The 19,989-nt window shown below is 41.2% G+C and overlaps 2 protein-coding genes across 2 annotated transcripts in view; one reads left to right on the plus strand and one right to left on the minus strand.

The window, feature by feature from the left end:
• Nucleotides 1-2,701: 2,701 nt before the first annotated feature.
• The window catches only part of LOC143021811 (uncharacterized), a 217,647-nt gene continuing 200,359 nt past the window's right edge, over nt 2,702-19,989 (plus strand). Inside the window, exons 1-4 of the mRNA XM_076179551.1 lie at nt 2,702-4,288; nt 4,560-4,788; nt 7,728-15,267; nt 19,211-19,396. Coding sequence (XP_076035666.1) covers nt 2,859-4,288; nt 4,560-4,788; nt 7,728-15,267; nt 19,211-19,396 — 9,385 coding nt within the window. The 5' untranslated portion in view covers nt 2,702-2,858. The remainder of the gene's footprint in view (nt 4,289-4,559; nt 4,789-7,727; nt 15,268-19,210; nt 19,397-19,989) is intronic.
• Nucleotides 18,486-19,989, minus strand: part of LOC143021812 (ileal sodium/bile acid cotransporter-like) — a 30,386-nt gene continuing 28,882 nt past the window's right edge. Inside the window, exon 10 of the mRNA XM_076179553.1 lies at nt 18,486-18,720. Coding sequence (XP_076035668.1) covers nt 18,695-18,720 — 26 coding nt within the window. The 3' untranslated portion in view covers nt 18,486-18,694. The remainder of the gene's footprint in view (nt 18,721-19,989) is intronic.

Consider the following 19,989-nt stretch of genomic DNA (forward strand, 5'->3'; position numbering starts at 1 on the left):
ATTCTTGTATTAGCTGATCCACCCTCCAAACTCAGTTCCTTGCCCTGTCCACCTCCAGTGTTGTATTGACCGACCCTCCCTTTGAAATCGGCCTCTTGTCCCTCCTACATATCCCTGAAAGTTCCAAAGAGATTTATTGGTTGGCAGGACAGCCAGTCACCACTTCCTATGACGTGGCGATACCTTTCGTGATGTCACTGTGACAATGACCGTGATACCCTGGAGTTACTACGTGCTGAATAAAATCGTTTGGCATAGGCTAGAGCAAAATCTGTGAAGTGCGTCATCGTAGTGAAAGTATTATTACAACAAACATTTTTCTTGACCAAGTGTTGGGGAAATAATGTAGATGATGGAATAGGTCAGGTTGAGGAGCCAATTAACTTATTGTTGTATACACACTATTTCCCAAAACACATAGTATGTATAAAATTTTCTTTGTGTACACTTGACCGTTTTTCCGGACTAAATGGTGGAGGAACAGGTCCGGATAATGAAAAAGTCCGAATAACACAAATGTATATATATTTATATAATGCCCATATGATTAAATAACTTCTGAAAAAGGTAAAAGACAACAGAACTATAGTTTTGCTTACATTAACCACATGTACAGCTACACAGAAAACTATCGTTAGTAGGGGTGTCGAAACATTCGCGAATGAACATAACCTTATGATACCGAAGGGTTGGTATTTCTGGGGTTCGAATTGTTCGAATTCCTTCTGAACGAATATGAATCGATTAATAGTTCCGGAGTTCATATGGATTCACTATGACATGATAATCTTATTTCCGATGGAGACTTCAACTTGTCTCAAATTGTTTCGTTGTTTTGTGTCAAAATGAATAGCGTGATTTACTAACGATAGTTTTCTGTGCAGCTGTACAATGTATTTACCCTATATACAGGACCAAGAAAACTTATTATTCTTGGTCCATGGCCTCACTATCTGATACCGGACAAAGCACGGTGTTTACGGGAGTCGGCCGGACTTGTTTACAACCGCTTGCCACCAGCTATCGGGCATTTCTGGCAGTACGCGAGGCTCGTTTTTTTTTAATTCATTTGTCGGCCGTCCGGACTCAAATTATTAGACGGACAGTTAGGGCCATTCGCTTGCGCTTATTAGACTTGGGAGGCATAATTAAGATTTTTAAGGTATCTATTCGTGCTGAAAAATGCACAAAATTGTTCACTGATACCGGACAAAACACGGTGTTTACGAGCGAAGGTGGGTCAGTCAGTACACAAGGCGCGCGTTGTTTGAATTAACGAGGTCCGGATAAACGAGGGTCGAGTGTATATAAAGGAACTTTGGTGTTTGTTATCAAGCTCGAGTAATGGATGGTAAATAATGTAAGTATTTGATTAGGTTAAGAAATTGAAAGTACATTCGGGCGTTATATTAGCAGCCCCAGGGAACATTAATTCGGAAATTCAAAATGGGGATATTACAGCGAGGCCAATCTGAGGTATTATATCTGAGTTTACTTAGGTCTTTATAACAGACTGAATTGTAGCTATTGTTATGCCTTCCGCAAGGTTAAAAGGACTTTCTGTCTAGGAGGGGTTCGTACTTTGTGGCCTTGATGTGGTTAAGGCAAATCCAAACGGAAGGTAACATAAATAACTAATTTAGATTATAATAAAAAGTCAACAAAACAAATATAATATCTTTACAACAAAAAATAATCAATAGACAATTTGTAACGTTTGATAACACAAATAATTCCTCAACCTGAACCGAAACTAAGTCATGAAAATACAGTTTAGTTACGTGTGAACACAACGGGATTGGATAGAGCGAAAGCGATGTGGGAGGGAAGTTATGCCTCGATAAGCAACGAAAAAAAAAGTCTGGATTCTGGATTCCAAGAAAAGACCACCTCGCTTGCGCGGGATCGGGTTTTGTGGGAGGGGAAGAATGTCTGTTAGAAAATGAAAAGATAGTAGTGTATAAAAGAGGGCTATTGCCACCGGGCGAATTGCGAGCGATTAGGGGCTAGTTTGTTGTCATGGCTTAGGAGGACTGGACCAGGGGCTTGGAGGGCAGCGCTTGACGCCGGAGGTTAGGATTACCAACGGGGTTAGGATCACCAACGAAAGTTTAGAAAATGGTAGGAGGCGTAGTAGTAGAGAAAGGTGGAAAAACGGAAAAATCTTTAGTGGGAGGTAAACTGAAATGAGAAGATGTAGTAGAAGAGAAAGTTGGAAAGGAAGCGAATTTTAGTCGAAGAAAAAGTAAGTGTAGATGTTTGTGCGTGATTTGTGGCTCTGTTCGTGTGAGGTGTATGTGTGTATTTTACGAGAAGTGAGTTGATTTCACTTTCCGCGTGTAGAGGGCGAACCTGATAAGCCACAGGGGGGGCGAGCGTACCCTGATTATCCCCAGGTTTTGGGTTTGAAAAAAAAAAGTCCGCCTGGAAGCCGGCGGACACCGTATATATAGTGTTGGCGAGGACGGGAGGAAGGAGAAGGCTGAACTGGACAAAACTAGTCTGGGTCTGTCAGACGAGTAGTAAGGAGGGGATCGAAGGGGAGGAGAGTAGGAAAATCACACATATGTTAACAATTTACAGTACATATTTATACAGAATATTATACATAAACAGACATTTTAAATACACGGAGGATGGTGGGCCATCGCACTATGGAATGAATAACACTCTTGATATTTTTCAGGAACATGTGCACCAGGTAGCTTCACTGAAAATATCTGAGAGGAGACTCTACTCTGGAATACTAACGGCGATTTGTGAAGAACATCAGAGGTAACATTGATATCAGCAACTTGCACATTGACATTTTACTGAGCAACAACGGGGATTGCACGTAGAAACGCTCCACCATTAATATGGTCATGGAAGATAGTTCGTTAAAGAACACCAGTAGTGGTGATGTACTGGGGGACACTGTTGGTGCCATTCAATCTAACAATACTGGTGATGAGACTATTACAACAAAGTATAACAGTTATGTGTGTGCACTTGAAAATGTTGATACTACAAAAGATTTCAGTGATGGCGGGATAGAGGACTCAAATAGTACTAATGTGTTCGAACAAAATGTGCGAAATGACACAAACAGTTTGACTATGCATAGCGAAGACTTCAAGAAAGCATGTTTTAGTCTGTTATATGAGAAAGATCACACAAAGGATACGAGTGAAAAACACAGAATTGATCATTCAGTTCTAGCATTGTGCGCGAGTGATTCTGTAAATGATAGAAGAGAGGGCAATTCAGGTGATAGCATGAATCTTGCTTCAGGTGAGAAAATGCTGACTGGAGATGGGTTAAGTATTCGTGGCAAGGATTGTAAAGTAGAATGTGTGAGCCAAAGCGGAGGATCAGTGTCAGTGGAGAGTCACGTTAATCATGAAATCCAAAAAGGGGACACAGTTTACTCTGACGGAAACATGGATCGTTGTGACCGAACCAGTGATAGGTTGGCCTCTATAGATAGGAATGAAACGGCAGATCTCGACCCTGTGACTTCACAGACGAGGTCAAGAGACGAGTTGAATAGCCAAAATAAACTGAAAGACATGATAATAAACCCAATATATAGTACGAATCAGTTCGATAGTAACATCTCAAGCCAGAGAGAAAAAACAACCGCCGAAACTCGTCAATGTGCGCAATACGGTCGTATAGCAGTTGATGTGGAAAACCAATCATGTGTTCAGGTGCCAGCCGTGGAGGACAGTTCAGGCAGAGATGTCGCAGAGACTTGTTGGGATAGTCAAGGCGTAAGGAAGAGTAACGAAATGGATCCTCAGGCCACCATACCAGGGGACAACGTCTGTGGACGTCTTCCAGTCACGGGAAACTTAAGCCTTTTCAACGACCAGAATGATGATCACATGCTCATCCGCGATGTTTATCTGCAACTTGGTCTAACTCCTACTGTTGGTGAGCAAAAGGGAGATGACACCTCTGGGATAAATACCTGTGATTTACCCAACCAGAAACCTGATGCCCCTGTGGCAACATCTGCCCCTAGCTATCCGTCAAGGGATTGTTGTTCCAGACAGGGAAACGAAGAGTCACAACCCAGTGGTCGTCAGACATCTCGGTACCTAAACCTAGGATTCCTCCAGCGTGATGTGTTTTTAGATGCAGCATGCAAGCATATGAGCGAAGTCAGGATTCAAGCCATGTTTCCTTCCAAAGGCTATGGTAGCGAGAGCACTACTTCGTATGACCACAGGTTCGGCCAAAGGAGGTTTAACGTCTTGGATGTGGAACTTCCATCCCTTATACCGATACCGGATGACCCAAGGTAGGCAGTTGCCTCTAAGTAATCGTTAATATTAATTTAGGGTAGATAGACTCAAGTTCATCTCTGGCTCAGTTTTGCTTTCATCCGGTGGTGAATTTTGTAGATAATTGCATGCTTTATCGTGTACCGAAGTACAGTATGTAACATATGTCATCGTATTAAAGGGGTTAACCCCTTATTCTAGTCCTTGTGTCATGAATAGCAAATGCCCAATACCTTCAGGAATATCACCTTGTAGTTAAGGAGAAAATATCATGAGGTTTCATTTCAGCAGGGTCAGCGTGAACCAAGAGATTGACACATTGCGTCGCGAGTTTAATACGCCAGGACGTTCTCGAAAATTCTCTAGATCCATGTCCAAAATGGCTGCTTGTCAACCCGTCTTGGCCACTAACCAACCTACTGAGGGGACTAGGTCGATCGGTCAGATGCGTGGAATTCCTTGTTCGTCCATGACAGTGCATACACCATTGAAGAATAGGACGCCAAATACTAGAGCTGTGAGTACATTTATTGTTCCAAGGATCGGCGTTAATGATATTAGAAATATTTATCATTTCATATACCAAAGGTCCTTCACTCCCTTACAAGGAAGGGGGCTATGTCAAAACACACTACCTCATTAGTCAATCAATCAATCAGTCAGTCTGTCAATTAATCCATTGTCCAAAGCCTCTCTTGCAGGAGATTCACTGTTCCCAATTATCTGATAGACACCGAATTGACCTATAAGTCACTCAAGGAAGAAATATTGTGTTGTTGTCGTCTGGTTATGACTGGTGGAGTAGTGTAATACAAGACATTCTATGTCCTCTGTGTGTGTGATGGTTGTATCTGGGACGGTTTGTTTCTGTGACCAGACCTATTCTGTATTGGGACTGTTTAAGTACTAGGTACAGTCGAACGGGTGCGGTTTGTAGTGCCATTCATATTTCATATTTTTGTATAATGATATTCCGTGTATTGTTTAGTTTCATATTCTGTATATATTTTGTATTTTGGTGTGTGTATTGGTATCTTTGCATCATAATGTTTACATTGTGATTGTCATTTTTTTTTTGTAAGAATCTGGTGATTTCTTATTTTACTCCTAAACATCACACAGTTGGGTATTTTTTAGAAGTGCACACCTACGGGATATAGCATTAGAAAACCAAATATTAATTTTGTAAATTATAATACATTAGCATGATATACGTTTTTCTTGGCGGAAATCAATAATAGAAAACATTGTTAAAAGCGATACACAAACGAAGTCGCGGGGACTCCTTGAGACGCCATCTTTGTTTTGATAGATTCAGAGGTCGAAGACGACAACGACGACCCTGATTACCTGTAGAGGTACTGGTACCGCATTACTAAATCCAAGTTAGTTTAGTTAGGTTAGAATAGACGAATTTATCATACTTTAATTTCTTCAACCTCCGCATGTACCAAAAACAAAGAAGGCGTCTCAAGCGGTCGCAACTGATGTGTGTGTAGGCCGGTGATTGTAAAGTCCACCACTTACAAGGTTATGGTAACAATGTCAGAGGCAGGCGTTTTAACGGACCTTATAGCCACATTGCAAAAAAAAAAAAAAAAAGAGGTTGTAAAAGAGTTACAATGAAATTTTGAGTATCCGCCGGTTGTTACAGCGAACCTTTGACGTCAAGATAACATTCCATATCAGGAACATTCTTACGATTAGTCGTGGGGATTCAAATTCGTGAATTAAGCTGTATATCTGTCAAGTGCATCTTAAAGTGCAGGCATTTTTTATGAGAAACTACCGCGTTCCCAGTCGGCAGCATTGGCAGTTTTCCTATTTGTTTAAAAGGTGACTATAGTTGTTGAATATTTGCTGTCTGGTACACACCTCTTGACCAGAAGGACATATGAGGAGTCAGGGTGTGGTAGAAACTGTGGATTGGGACTGTACTGTCAATTTCCCTTCTATCAAAAGATGATCAGACATTCCACTCCTTTCCCCTGAATATACTCATGTCCATGACTCCTCCAATCATCCTCTTGGATACCACTACATAATCCAATCATGTTTTCTCTACTATCCTCCCACCAATCACACTGGCCTATTTATACTTATATTTCTTCTTACAATATTCACTATAACGAGTTGTCTTTCAGTATACATCTGCAGCATTTCCCTTCCATTTTCGTTCCATCCTGGTACACCATACTTCCCTATAACTCCATTTACTGGTTTACATCCATCATTAGCATTTAGATCTCCCAACACCATTACAAAATTTGACACACACACATCCAACACTTCCCTCTCCTCAATTTTCTCGCTGGCCGTGCCATTTGCTCTCACAAACACCAGTGACTTCCAACCTATTCTCATTTTTACCCACAATATCCTTGGTTACATTTGATTAACCACACATCTTTACATCTCATCACTTACCAATTGGGCCACTCATTGTTTCCACCGCTCTTTTAACATTCCTGACATCTTACCTACCATACTTCCAAAATTGGACTCATCTTTTAGTTTTGTTTCATTCAATTTCTTTCTTTTCACAAAAATACTGCCGATCTTTCTCTTTCCTCTCTTTTTCTTTCGCTTGTTCCACATCCACGGACATTCAAAAATCCAATTAACAGAGATCTGGTTGGATTCTTCCTTCCAGAATCTGTTTGGTCTTGACTGTTTAAACAAAAAATACAATGGAGGATTCCCAGTTCATTGACTTTGTCCCATTTAGTTGCCTTCTATGATAACCATGGGAATATCATGACGACATTCTTATCGCCGTCACAGGATCATGGGAAAATGAAAGGATGGAGAGTTAGGAGTGGGGTAGTAGAAAGGAGAAAAAATTAGGATTTCTCAATAAGTGGAGCTTAGTCTCTGATAAAGACGAATACATTGTGGCTCTGGTCTAAAGGGTAGCCTCCGAAGTCCCTATAGTAGGTGTTCTTAAAATAGTGCCTCAGTAAACCCAGGGAGCATCGGAATCAGTTCTTGGGGGTATCCAAAAAGGAATCCTGGAAAATATTTTGTGTTAAAGCTATACTTGATTAAGTTATTTACTGAAAATGAAGATAACGAGTCCCTAGAATTCAAATTTTTGTTCAGAGCCGTCCTGTTTTCTCTCTTTTTTTAACAGTAAAAAAAAAAAAAAAAAAAAGTAGCAGTAGTCTATTACTGGAGTAGGAGTATCAGATTGACTTGGAGTTGAACTCTAGGGTATCGGGGCTGAAAAACTTTAAGGACTACATCCCTAAAGTATTGACTGTGTATAATTATGTAGTTAGTACGGGTAAAATGTGTTATTTTTAGGGTTTGATATCATCATTATCTTTATTAACACACACACACACACACACACACACACACACACACACACACACACACACACACACACACACACACACATTTTTTCATTTTTTTTTCTATGGTGATAAGTGTATCGTTACTTTTACATTCAAGGTCAAGGGTTTTACATCGCGTACTCCTCAGACCGTGCAACAAGCAGCCCAATCACTTAGTAGCAACGAACAAGAAAAAAACATCGAAAACTATGACTCCCCTCCTCGTCACAGTTTTTACGTCTACAACCTAAGTACGGAGGGTGTGTTGCTCCCGATACCACCTTACACTTCGCGTCCTCAGAAGTCCAAGTCTAAAGAATCGTCGCAGTCACTGCCTTATGATAAGGCATCTCAGTTCGATACTGAAACGCCCTCGTCTAGTCTTCAGTCGCAGGTCACCTCTATACCTGGGACAAGCTCTAAACAGCGATACAAGTTCCGTCGACTTCCATCAAGTGCCTCCTCTTCCAGTACCGATGCTAACATTCATAGAACCTCTCCTACTTCAACCAGAGTCACAGAGGTTTCAATGACCCCGGCTATATTGCCAATCCAAACACATCTGGCCTCACCAGTTCCAGTTACCAAAAATCCTTCCTCACATCTCTCCCACCAATGCTCAAGTCAGAGTCATGCATCTACACCAGTTACCTCCCGTGCTGTGCCAGTAAATGAACCAAATCAGAATAGTGTGACTGTTGACCAGAAAGGGAAATCACCGGAATGTATCGTAATTTCTTCCGATTCTTCTCCTGAGATAGTACCAGTTAACGATGGAAACCTTTCCGCAGTTACAGGAAAGCCTTCTTTAGATAGTGCATCCTGTTTTTCCAGGGAATATTCAAAAGGAATCTTGAATGAAAGCGTACTAAACTCATCCAACAAAAACGATAACATCTCAGATGTAGATGTAGGTTGTGCAGGAGAAGCTCAATCAGTAATGACTAGTCCAGTTCTGAAGACCCACAACCCCATTAGATGGAAGGCAGGAAAGAATAGTAACATAGTTCAGGACAGAAGCGAATTAGCAAACAAACTAATAGACTCTGTAGATTGTAGTCAACCTCAACTCGCAAATCTACAGAATGGAGATGAGATTAGTACCCGAACATCAAAAAATAGATTATCTGTAGCGGTCATTGATGATAGAGCAGTGACTGACAATTCTAAAGACGATGGTGACATAAGTAATCTGACTTCTGAACATGATACTGTGACTTCTTTTGTGTCTGCAGCAGCTGATATTGTTGAAACTGAAAGGAAAACCATTTGTAAGACTTACAGTTTCACGAAATGTAAACCAGGAAATGACTCTACTGTGGTCGATGACAGGAGCAAATTTGGAAATGAACCAATGAACGATGCAGATTCTAATCACTCACAAGTCTCAAAAGACCAGAATGAGATTGAGATTAAGACCCAAACATCGAAAAGTCCAATGCCTATAAGTAGTGACATAGATAAACTAGCGGTCAACATTTCTGAGGACGATGATGATGATGGTGATGATGATGATGATGCCTGCACTGTGATTTTTGAGCTTGACACTGTGACTTCTCTTGTGTCTGCGGCAGGGAATACTGCTGAAATTGAAAGTAAAACTGTTTTGAATACCTACAATTCAATGAGGTGTAAGGCAGGAGAGAACACTGATGTAGTCAAGGACAGGAACAAATCAATAAGTGAACCAACGGACGATGTAGATCTTAGTCAGTCACGGTTCTCAAATGCCCAGATTGAGGTTGAGATTACGGAGAAATCATCGGAAAGTGCAATATGTGCAAGTAGAGACACAGATAAAATAGAACTCAGCAGTGATGATGACGCCTCCACAGTGGTTTTTGAACTTGATACTGCAGTTTCTGTTGAACCTGCAGCCGAGGATATAGCTAAATCTGAAAATGGATCTATGCAGACTCCAGTTCTGCACCAGTTAGTTAAGGATAAGCCCAGGTCTCAAAGTACAGAAATAAGTGAAAGGCTAGAGTTACCACCTAGTTCAAATATAACCAGCGTTTCCAGTTTGCAGGATGAAAACCCTTCAGTGCACCCAACGAACCCAAGACATAATTATGCTGTAGATCTAAACAGCAGTTACTTATACACATCCAACTTTAATGCAGTTGTAGCAGCTTCAAGTAATGATGCTTGTGATATAAAACAACAAAGTTTGCTGGTGGGTGATATTGGAAAACAAGTTAAATCGAATGAAAAATTACCGCAAACAAGCCATATACAAACCAGTTTTCAGACACTTGCGTGCGATTCAAACAACAGATCTGATGTGCTAGAACACATTCTAGTAGTGAGAGAGAGTTCTTATTTTGAGATCAACGTAAGCTCTGACATGTCTTTATCACATCAGGTAATAGAAAGTAGAGAATTGCTGACAATGCATAACACTGAGCGATGCAGCGAGTTGTCATCACAGGAAAAACAAGTAATTTCAACGGGAACAGAAAAAATGATCTCATCAGTAGATACCCTTGGAATGCAAATGAAACCAGAAGATTCCCAATTTATCACCAATGCTATCGAGGCACAGAAAGAGAAAGCACAGGGTATCATGTCTGCAGGGGTTGATTTAGGTAAAAACCAAAGAAAACAAGTATTGATGAAACCAGCTATGGGTCCAGTAGTTAGTGAAACTCAGACTTGGGGAGAGTTGAGGTCATGCCATATCGCATCCGAAAGCTTGAGCGAAACACAGATTAAAGAAACATCAGAATCACATGAAAAACCCGGATTTCTTGATGTGCAGAAAGAACTAAAGACAGAGGTAATAAATTTGGGGTATGAAATATGTGATTTAGCTAGAATTGAAAGAACCCCCATCCTATCATCAAAATCTCTTACCACAACAGAAAGTGATGTACATGGTCACTCCCATTATTCGACTACAACTCAAGAGTATGGAACTGGGAAAGACACAGATATATTAGATCCAGAAATTCGCAACGCCGGTATTAATCAGAATAAGCAGTTAAGACTCATAGCTACTAGGACGAAGCATACCATTTGCAGCAGTCAAGAGAGAAGTGATAAGAATGAAACAGTGAATACTATGGGAAAAAAGAGAAATTTCGAATCAGAGGCTTGCAAGTCAGTACACGAAATTGGAGACTTTTCGGAAAAGGATGCCGTGATTACTGAAGCAGTTAAGAGAAGAAGAGGCTGTCAAAATCCGATATTAAGCACGAGGATTGTAGAAAAAAGCGATTTTCCAGAGGAAACAAGAAGAAATCAAGGCACTGTATCGATGAAGATCGTTGCAGAAGGGAGCCAATTCCTAACGGATAGTTGCAAAATGATATCCAGCAAAGAGCCTATATCAGTGAAATTGTATAAAATGACTGATATAAAAAATTCTTGTGGCCATGGAAATTATGAAGTTGATGATGATATTGATGTTCCGTCGGACACTGTGATTACCTTGCAAGAAGAAAAGAAGTACATACCCGAAGCGGAAAAGGCGATGTCAAATGAAAATGATGGTGCTGTGGTAGGGACAATGTCTTTATCGGAGAAACGGAATAAAATCACAGAAGGAACAGCAGATGCATTTAATATGCCCAATGTACTTCCAAAAATGGCAGTGTGTATCAACAACCACACTTTGCCAGAAGAAAGGAAGGCAGAAAGAGACCATCTAGGAGAAATCCACGAAGAAAGTGTAAACGTTGCTCTTGAACAGGATATTTGCGATAATGGGCTAACAATTACGACATATTCGCCAGAAAACTTGGACTGTATGGCAGGGAATAAAGCTGTATCTCTTGTTAGGGAGGGTCTTCCCCATTCAAATAGTGTGCCAGGGAAAATAGGCTTTGGGGATAGAGATAGGAACATTGGTATTATTATGTCTGAAGGACTGTCAGTTAGCAGTAAATCGCCCAAGAAAAAATACAATAGTTTTTCAACAGATAACATGAACAAAGATCGTGAGGTCCTTCCTTTTGCTAAGGCTTCACCTGGAAAAGGATGGATTTCCTTGGAAGAACGTCCGATTAACATGCAAGTTGACATAAATGATGATATTACACAAGCCAGGGAAACGCAGACAGAAACAAAAGTGCTAATGTCGTCTAGATGTTCACCTATAGAAGATGCAAATAGAGAAAACGCAAGCTACAGTTCCATCCAGAGGGGAGAACTTATGGCAGGTGAAAATTATCCCCAAAAAGTAATAACCACAGCGACTAGTGTAATCAATTATTCTCCACAAGGTGAAAAATTAAAAAGTCCAATGCGGGAACATTGTATACAAAAAGAAACAAGTTTGGCATACACAAGTGAGCTTCAACAGGTAAAAATTGTGCCAGAAAAAGAAGTTTCTCTTCCGTTTGTGAAGAATGGAGATAGTGAAGACAAGAATGACCAAATCTTGGAAGAAGCCATACCTTCAAACATTATTACTCATCCAAATGAGGTGACAAATCCTGTAAATAATCACTGCAAGCCCCAAGAACAAGTTGGCAAAAGAGATTGTATGGAGGTAGAAACTGCATATGACTTAAATTCATTAGAAAACCATAGTATGAATTGTAGTGCGCAGCCTCTACTAAATATACAAGACAGTCGAGAAGGATTAACACCACTCACAGATAAAGGAGTAGGAAGAAACTCCATTGGAAAATCTTCGATGAGAAAGTTGATGGAAAAGATTGAAAGTAAGAAGCCATTCGAAAAGAGTCGTATACAGATTGGAAATGAGAAGCAGAATAAAACAACTAGCAGATTTTATGAACATAAGCCGATTGTGACAAGTAGTCCATTGATTAGAAATAAGGACTCGATCACGGATGATACAGCTAATAGGATGATGACACATGTCAAGAAAACTGATGGGAACTCTGGAGAGGAAGAGCAAGGCAAGGAGAAGCTACCTTTGAATATGACCCAAGAAATTATGTCTTGGGATGGAAAACAAGTCTTATGTAGTGCAAACGCTTGTCCAAACCCTGTCATGACTGAAGAAGTGAATGGAAATAAAAACATTTCCCCAGGTAGTGAAATTATCAGTAGTGAAATCTCCACTATGAGCAAAAGCATTACCAAAAACGAAGATTCGATCATAGGCGAAGGGAACAACGAAAGTGAATATATAACCACGGCTGATAGAGATACAAAAAGTGACAAGTCAGTCATTGAAGATGTGAGAAGTATGAAATCGATCGCAAGTACCAGAGAGAGCAGAAGTGAGGATCCTTTAGGAAGTGTGAATAGTATCTTACCCGGAGGAATATCTAAAGGTAAGAAATCGATCACAAATGATTTGATCCTTGGCAGCGAACAGTCTGATATAAGATGTGGGCCAACTGTAAACGAAGATTTGGTCATAAGAGAAAACATGGGTAAAAGCGAGATGTCGAGCTCCAATACTGAAACAAGTATAAATAAGTGTTCGACTGTTGAAATACTTCTTGAAAATGAGCCACAAGCTGCTTGTAATTCTTATGAAGGTCCGTGCGAAAGCCCAGGGAAAACTGCAAATGTGCCAAAGGGTAAAGAAAATAGGATTGTTGAGCAGTTATATCCGACTGAGGAAAGGGGCGAAATGTTGAAGAAAGAAAATTCTTATGATGAAAATCAAAGTAAAGGACCACAGGAATTAAATGAGGATGGTGTACTGTTAAGAGAAACTAATGGAGTAACGGACAATGAACTTCTGTCTGAGCGAACAGTTATAACGACCGAGAGCAAGAAAGTAGCTGAGGAAGATAATAGCTTTCTAGCCAAGGAAGTCGATGGAATAAGTAGATATGAATCAGTACCAGTGGAAACTGGTGGAATGCCTGAGGATGAACTACCACCCAAGGAAATTGATATGACTGAAGAGGGCAAACTATTCAGGAACAATGAAGGTTCTGATGAAGGGAAAGAGCAGTTAGCTAAGATTAGTGACATATTCGGGCAGGCGAAGAAGTGCGAGATCGTCGAAGGACTAAAGGCTTTGGCTGAAAGGATAGGTGCAATGAACGAAGATGAGTGTCCTTCCCTTGGAAGAGTTAGTGAAATGCTTTTGAACAATGTTCTCACAGTGGGAAAAACAGAAAGTGGAAGTAAAGATTCTTATGTAGAAAAACCAAGGAAAGCATTCACTAAAGAAACCGATTCCGAACTAGCGAACAAGACGGAACTGGGCATTCTCATATCAGAAGAGGGGGAAAGACAGACAGCTCTGGATAGACAAAAACAGACAGCCCTGGAACCCAAAGTGCCTCAACAAGATTCAGCGTCAAAAGGAAAAAATCAGACAATTGAAGAATTCCCAGGTAAACCATACTGGATATCAACATCAAAATGTGCCACAAAAGACATAATCGCAGAAGCGCAAGCGATGGTGGCCAGATACTTCGTTGAAAGACACAGAGAGGAAGTGAAGATAGCTACCGAATCAAAACTACTTTCTGCACAAGAGCATCATAAGGAGGGTGAACCTCAGGGATCTGAACAAGAGGCAGTTGCATCTAAATATTTCACCGAAGGAAGTAAAAATGAAGTCAGTTCAGTTAACGATGTAAAATCGTGCTCTGAAAAAGAGAGTTGTAAACAGGTTAAACAGCAAGATTCTCAACACGTTGAACAGGAGACGAAGGCATCTAGAACAAGTATACATGAACTCAGTTCAGGTTCTGATGTAAAATCACTTTCTTTAGAAGAGAGAGGTAACCAGGTTGAAACTCAGGAGTATCATGTTGCTGAACAAGAGGTTTCAAGGGAAAAAGACGACCGAGAAAAACTAACCCCTAATGTTAAACCAGAAACTCGTTTGCTCGCTGAACCGAAGGTTTGCAAATCAATATACGAAGAGGATTTGCAGAGGAATACCACACATGACATAAAAACAGCTACAATGGAGGATTTTATCCAAAGAGTTTCTCTTAAGCTCGCACAGTTTAATAAGATTCTCACACTTAAACCATGCCCTACTCGAGGATTAGATAAGCAAGACTACATACCAATAAACACCTACTTTCAAAGACAGACAGCCCAGCTCGCTTCTCAGATACAGAATCGGGAACACAGTCTTGGAAATACCAAAAACATCCAGAAATGTGAAAATCATATTGAACCCACTGATAAGGAACCCAGACATTATGTACCCGAGGCCGTTAACGAAGTAAACAGGAACGAGACGTTAGCGTTTGTCAACGAACCTAACAGAAACGAACTGTCGGTGTCCGGCAAAGAACAACACAGGCACCAATTATCAGCGTCTGACAACGAAATAAACAGAAGTGAATCATCAGTGGCTGCCAAAGAACAACACAGAAACGATGCATCAGGGACTGCCAGAGAACAACACAAGGACGGAGTGTCAGTGACAACCAAGGGAAATATTAGTGAAGCGTCACCAACTCCCAGAGAAGCTGAGAGGGAATCATCAAACTCCACTGTAAATTATGCGGAGATAAAAACACAATCCATGGTTTTGGCAACAGCCGAACCTGCTTCCGAAACTTTGCATGAGAATAGTGATTCAAAAGGTAGCAAACTGGAAGGTGAATCCACCCTGAAAGCTGATTCTCGAAGTACGGAAACAACTGCTATAGAAGAAAAGGACAAAACAAGTGGCCAGGCTAAATCAAGGAAGAAATATGTGAACCAAAGAAGAAGGGGCGACAAACATTGGAGACTCTTCGTTGAACTCGATGGTAAGTGCATTTAGATACAAGTATATAGACATGTGAACCATATGTATATGTATATGTATATGTCAGGATCGGCAGGGGCCCCAAACGTTGGGATTTCAGATGTCAGGAACGGCAGTGGCCCCATGTTGGGTGCTAGATGTCAGTATTGGCAGTGGCCCAACGTTGGGGGCCAGATGACAGGATGGGCAGAGGCCCCAAAAGTTGGGTGCCAGATGTCAGGATGGGCAGGCGCCAGATGTCAGGAAGGTGGCGATATGGGGCAGGGCCTAGCTGGAAATCAAATACTGGAGATGTTAAAATTTTTAGTACAAGTGAAAAACTTGACAGGGAACCGATCTCTTCCGTAAATGCGTGGCCCACAGGACCGCGGTTTAAAGGTGTCAATTCACCAGGGTTTAGGCACCCGAAATATTCCACGGAGGGAGAGGCTGATAGCTTCGGTTGCGGAGGAGATTGTTGGGCTCGATGTCCACGTGTCGGCAGGTGGAGAGAGGTTCCAGGTGATGACTGCGGAACCGGGAGGTTGGCGAGAGAGACGGCTACTGGGAGAGGTGTATTTGAACTTCTTTGAGCTCCGAGGCGGTTAGCCGTGCTCGCGTTGTGCAAGCCGGTTGGCCAACGTTGTCATGCTCCAAGACGTACCTCGCCTCTAACTGGTGAATCTCTCCTTCTGGGTACGCAAGGTAGCTCGTCCCAGCCGAGGTCGCGTTGTACGGACCGATTGGCTTCCGTCATTATGGTCTGGGCCGTCGTGAACCGCAGTACGTTTGCCCGAGAGGACTACTGCCTAACACGCCCCTGCGGAAATCGAGGCAGGAGGTGAGGTCGTGTGGAGCCTTAACTAGAAATCAACCATGGAGTTTTCCTCGTCGCCAATATGACGGGGCCGAAACCTAAAGAGGCCGATGCAGAGGGCCATAGTCGGCATAGGAAGTTTACAGTCGAGATTGCTAACCATCAGTTTTACTAGAATCGAGGTGCAGAATCTTGTAATCTCCGTTGAGTGGGTCAAAGTATCACATCTCTAGTATGCTGAATGATCTAGTAAATGATCACGAAAAGATGCAGCACGAGCTAGCGGGCAGGCTGGCAACTTTGGGGTAGACCAGGGTCGAACGTCGTATGGCGACCGGCTGGTATCTTTGGTAGGAGAGGGTGTATCTGTCAGCGTAGGGAGTTGACAGTCGAGGTTGTTAATCATAAACTTTACCGAAGTCGAGGTGCCGTACATCGTCGTCACACAGTTGTAGTGTGCTAAATGATTATGAAAAGAGGCAGTACAGCCTGGCAACTAGGCAGGTGGCAGGCAAGCAGGGTGTTAGGCAGGCAAGCTGACAGGCTTGCAGACTGGCAAGCTGGCTGGAAGGCAAGCTGGCTGGAAGGCAGGCTGGTGAGCTGGAAGGCAGGCTGGTAAGCTGGCAGACTAGAAGGCAATCAGTGTGGGAGATAGGGGGGCCTAAATGTTGGGCATCCAAATGTCAGGATCTGCACAGGCCTCAAACGTTGGGATGTCAGATGTCAGGAAAGACATTGGTCCCACGTTGGGCGCCAAATGTCAGGATGGCCAGGGGTCCCAAACATTAGGCGCCAGATGTCAGAATGAGCAAGGGACTCAAACGTTGGGTGCCAAGTGTCATGATGTGCGATGGCTCCATGTTGGGCGCCAAATGTCAGGAAGGCGGGAGCAGGGGCTAGCAGTAAGTCAAACACTCGATGTGTTAAAAAACTTTAGTACAATTGAAAGACATGGCCCAGAGAAAATGTCTATTTTGTAAATGCGCGGCCCACGGAACTGCGAGATGAATGTAGCGATTCGCCAGGGGTTGGAGGGCCGAGAAGATTCTGCGGAGGGAGAGACTAGTAGCTTCGGTTGTAAAGGAGGCTGCTGGATCTTGGTTATGGAGGATGGGCAAAAACTAGTTGTCCAAAGTTTTCCATTTTTAATTAGCATATCGACTACAGATTAATATAAATTAATGATAACCTTACACGGTTACATAATGCACAATTAACACTTCTACACTGAAAACATAGGTTTAATATTGGCAGTCAGGGAACGAGGACATTTCACTTGATTCTCAGGAAGCGTCTCAAAGCTGGAACCTTACGTTGAGAGGGAGGGGGAGGATAAGGTAGGGTACCTTTGCCATAATGTCGAGTGGACGAGTTGTACAATGGTATGGCTGTTGTCATATTGGATTGTATATTAATGGTAGGGGCTCGTTCCCTTATTTAGATAGCTTCCAACATTTTTAAGTCCTTAATTCTATTACAATGTGTAACTATGCTAGTGTTGTAGACGATAGTCTATCTATATCAGCCTGTTTGATTGCTCCTTGTTGCAAATGCAGAGACAATCGCCTGCTGAGGTGACATGTTGTATGACCAATGTATGTAGAATAAAGAGGCGCGCAGTCCTCAAAGGTAAAACAGTTTTCATAAATAACATTGGTTTTTGACAAAATCCCACAGTTGTTGGATAGATTGTTCTTTATTCCCAAGGAACTAGAACGAAGGCTGTTGTAGTATACAACTACTTTTAATTGATCATGTTCGCCCACTGGTTTACTCTTTATAGAAATGATCTCTATGATTTGTTTCTCGTCTTGCCGAGAAGAGCTGCAAAACGTATTCTGGTAGAGTCCTGTGATAGCATTTGTTTGGTCCACAGTCTGGCCAGTAACGTTGCGGTCTAGCAAGTACTTAGTTACAATATCAAAGTCATTATTGGAGTAACCATTGTTCACTAACATTTGTTGTAAGTATTCGAGTTCTGAATGGAGCATGTGCCACGAACGACAAACAGAAATTCCCCTCCTGACATATGCCCAAATAAGATCTTTCTTGTAGCTAAGTGAACTTTTCTTGGGAACATTCATGCATTTACCAGCATTGGTGGGCTTGCGGTAAAACTTAGTTCTGAAGCTATCAGACGTAGCTTCCACCAGAACATCAAGGAAATGGATTTTGTCATTAACATTGAGTTTTATCGTAAATTATTGCACGGAAGTAGCTTGAAGATTGGATCTGAACTCTTCCAGCATATGTATATATATATATATATATATATATATGTATATATATATACATATATATATATATATATATATATACATATGTATATATCAAGGACTACTATTACACACACACACACACACACACACACACACACACACACACACACACACACACATATATATATATATATATATGTATATATATACTGTATATATATGTGTGTGTGTGTGTGGATAGATATGACGTTTGGCCGTCATTTATTTCTTAACACTGAAGACGTATTCTCGCCAGAGGACTGGAACTCTTTTCCATGCTTAAACACGGACGTGGCGACACTATAGGTTGGAGTCTCCCAATCTGTGATTGGAGGCTCTGGCAACGAGAAAGTCGTGTCTTTTCTTCTTCTGAGTTAGAGTCGAAGCTTCCATGTTGGAGCTGAAAAACAAAAGACAAATTATTTAAAGTTAGTCACTTATGGCCTACCTGAAGCACCTTTCACACACACACACACACACACACACACACACACACACACACACACACACACACACACACACACACACACACACACACACAAATCGGCAAATAATGAGCTCTGAGCTCACTGCTGTAGGGTGGCGTCTGGCTGTCTCGACAGAGACTGCAGCAGATCCGTGGTGAATACACACACACACACACACACACACACACACACACACACACACACACATGTATTCAAAAGGTGTATTGTGAGCATCAGAATATGTATACTTACTACATAATGAATACGTATGTAGGTATTTATAAAAGCATGCATTATCACATTATTGTTTATATGACTTAGTGTAACCATATGTTAGCCCTATAATATACTATGTTTATGTATGTACTTCATGAAGAGAGAGTGTGCAACTAATATATGATTCTATTATTTTCTAACATCAAGATGTACACAAAAATATTCTGCTGAAACTACAGAAAGCAGCTGCTTGGCTGATTGGCCGACTCGTGGAAGAACGAGTCATTCCGAAGACTCGAAGTCTCGTGACTCTGCACCCTGAACTGACTCGTTGCAGTCTCAAAACGCTCATGGAAGAGTCCAAGAGTACAGATATAAGTGAAAAAAGAAATCGTAAGTGAAACGAAGCTATTTGGGAAATTGTATTCGTTTCTGTGTATTTGTAACTTTGTATGTACTGTATGTGTATGATATGTTATTCATCAAAAGTTTGAGTTTATTTTCATGAATTTTCCCTTGTTACGTAGTTTTGGTCAGACCTGTACACAACGTACTCTTATTATTGCTGAATATGATATTTTGCCTTAATCTATTGCCAAGTCGTGTGTGGTTTGAGCTCATACCAATTCTGTTCGCAATCCATCGCATTTGCTTGTCGATCTATTTTCTTTTGTAAGATTTCTCCTTTTTAAGCTGTATTTTAATATTTCCATTTATCTTCCACTTTTGATTTATCTTCTGTTGGAAGTTTATTCAATCTGCCCGCAGTCATATTTGGGAATATATATATATATATATATATATATATATATATATATATATATATATATATATATATATATATATATAAGTATATCTGCCCTCACTGTCACCGAGTGTGTAGGTCACGTATTGGCCTCATCAGCCACCTGCGCACACACGTCATAATCTCATTTTGTGATGTTAGTTCGTGTAGAGAATCATACTCAGCAATGAGTGATCCCATG

This window comes from Oratosquilla oratoria, chromosome 43 (genome assembly GCF_046742065.1).
Source record: "Oratosquilla oratoria isolate Oo_2021 chromosome 43, ASM4674206v1, whole genome shotgun sequence".
Classification (NCBI taxonomy): Eukaryota; Metazoa; Arthropoda; class Malacostraca; order Stomatopoda; family Squillidae; genus Oratosquilla; species Oratosquilla oratoria.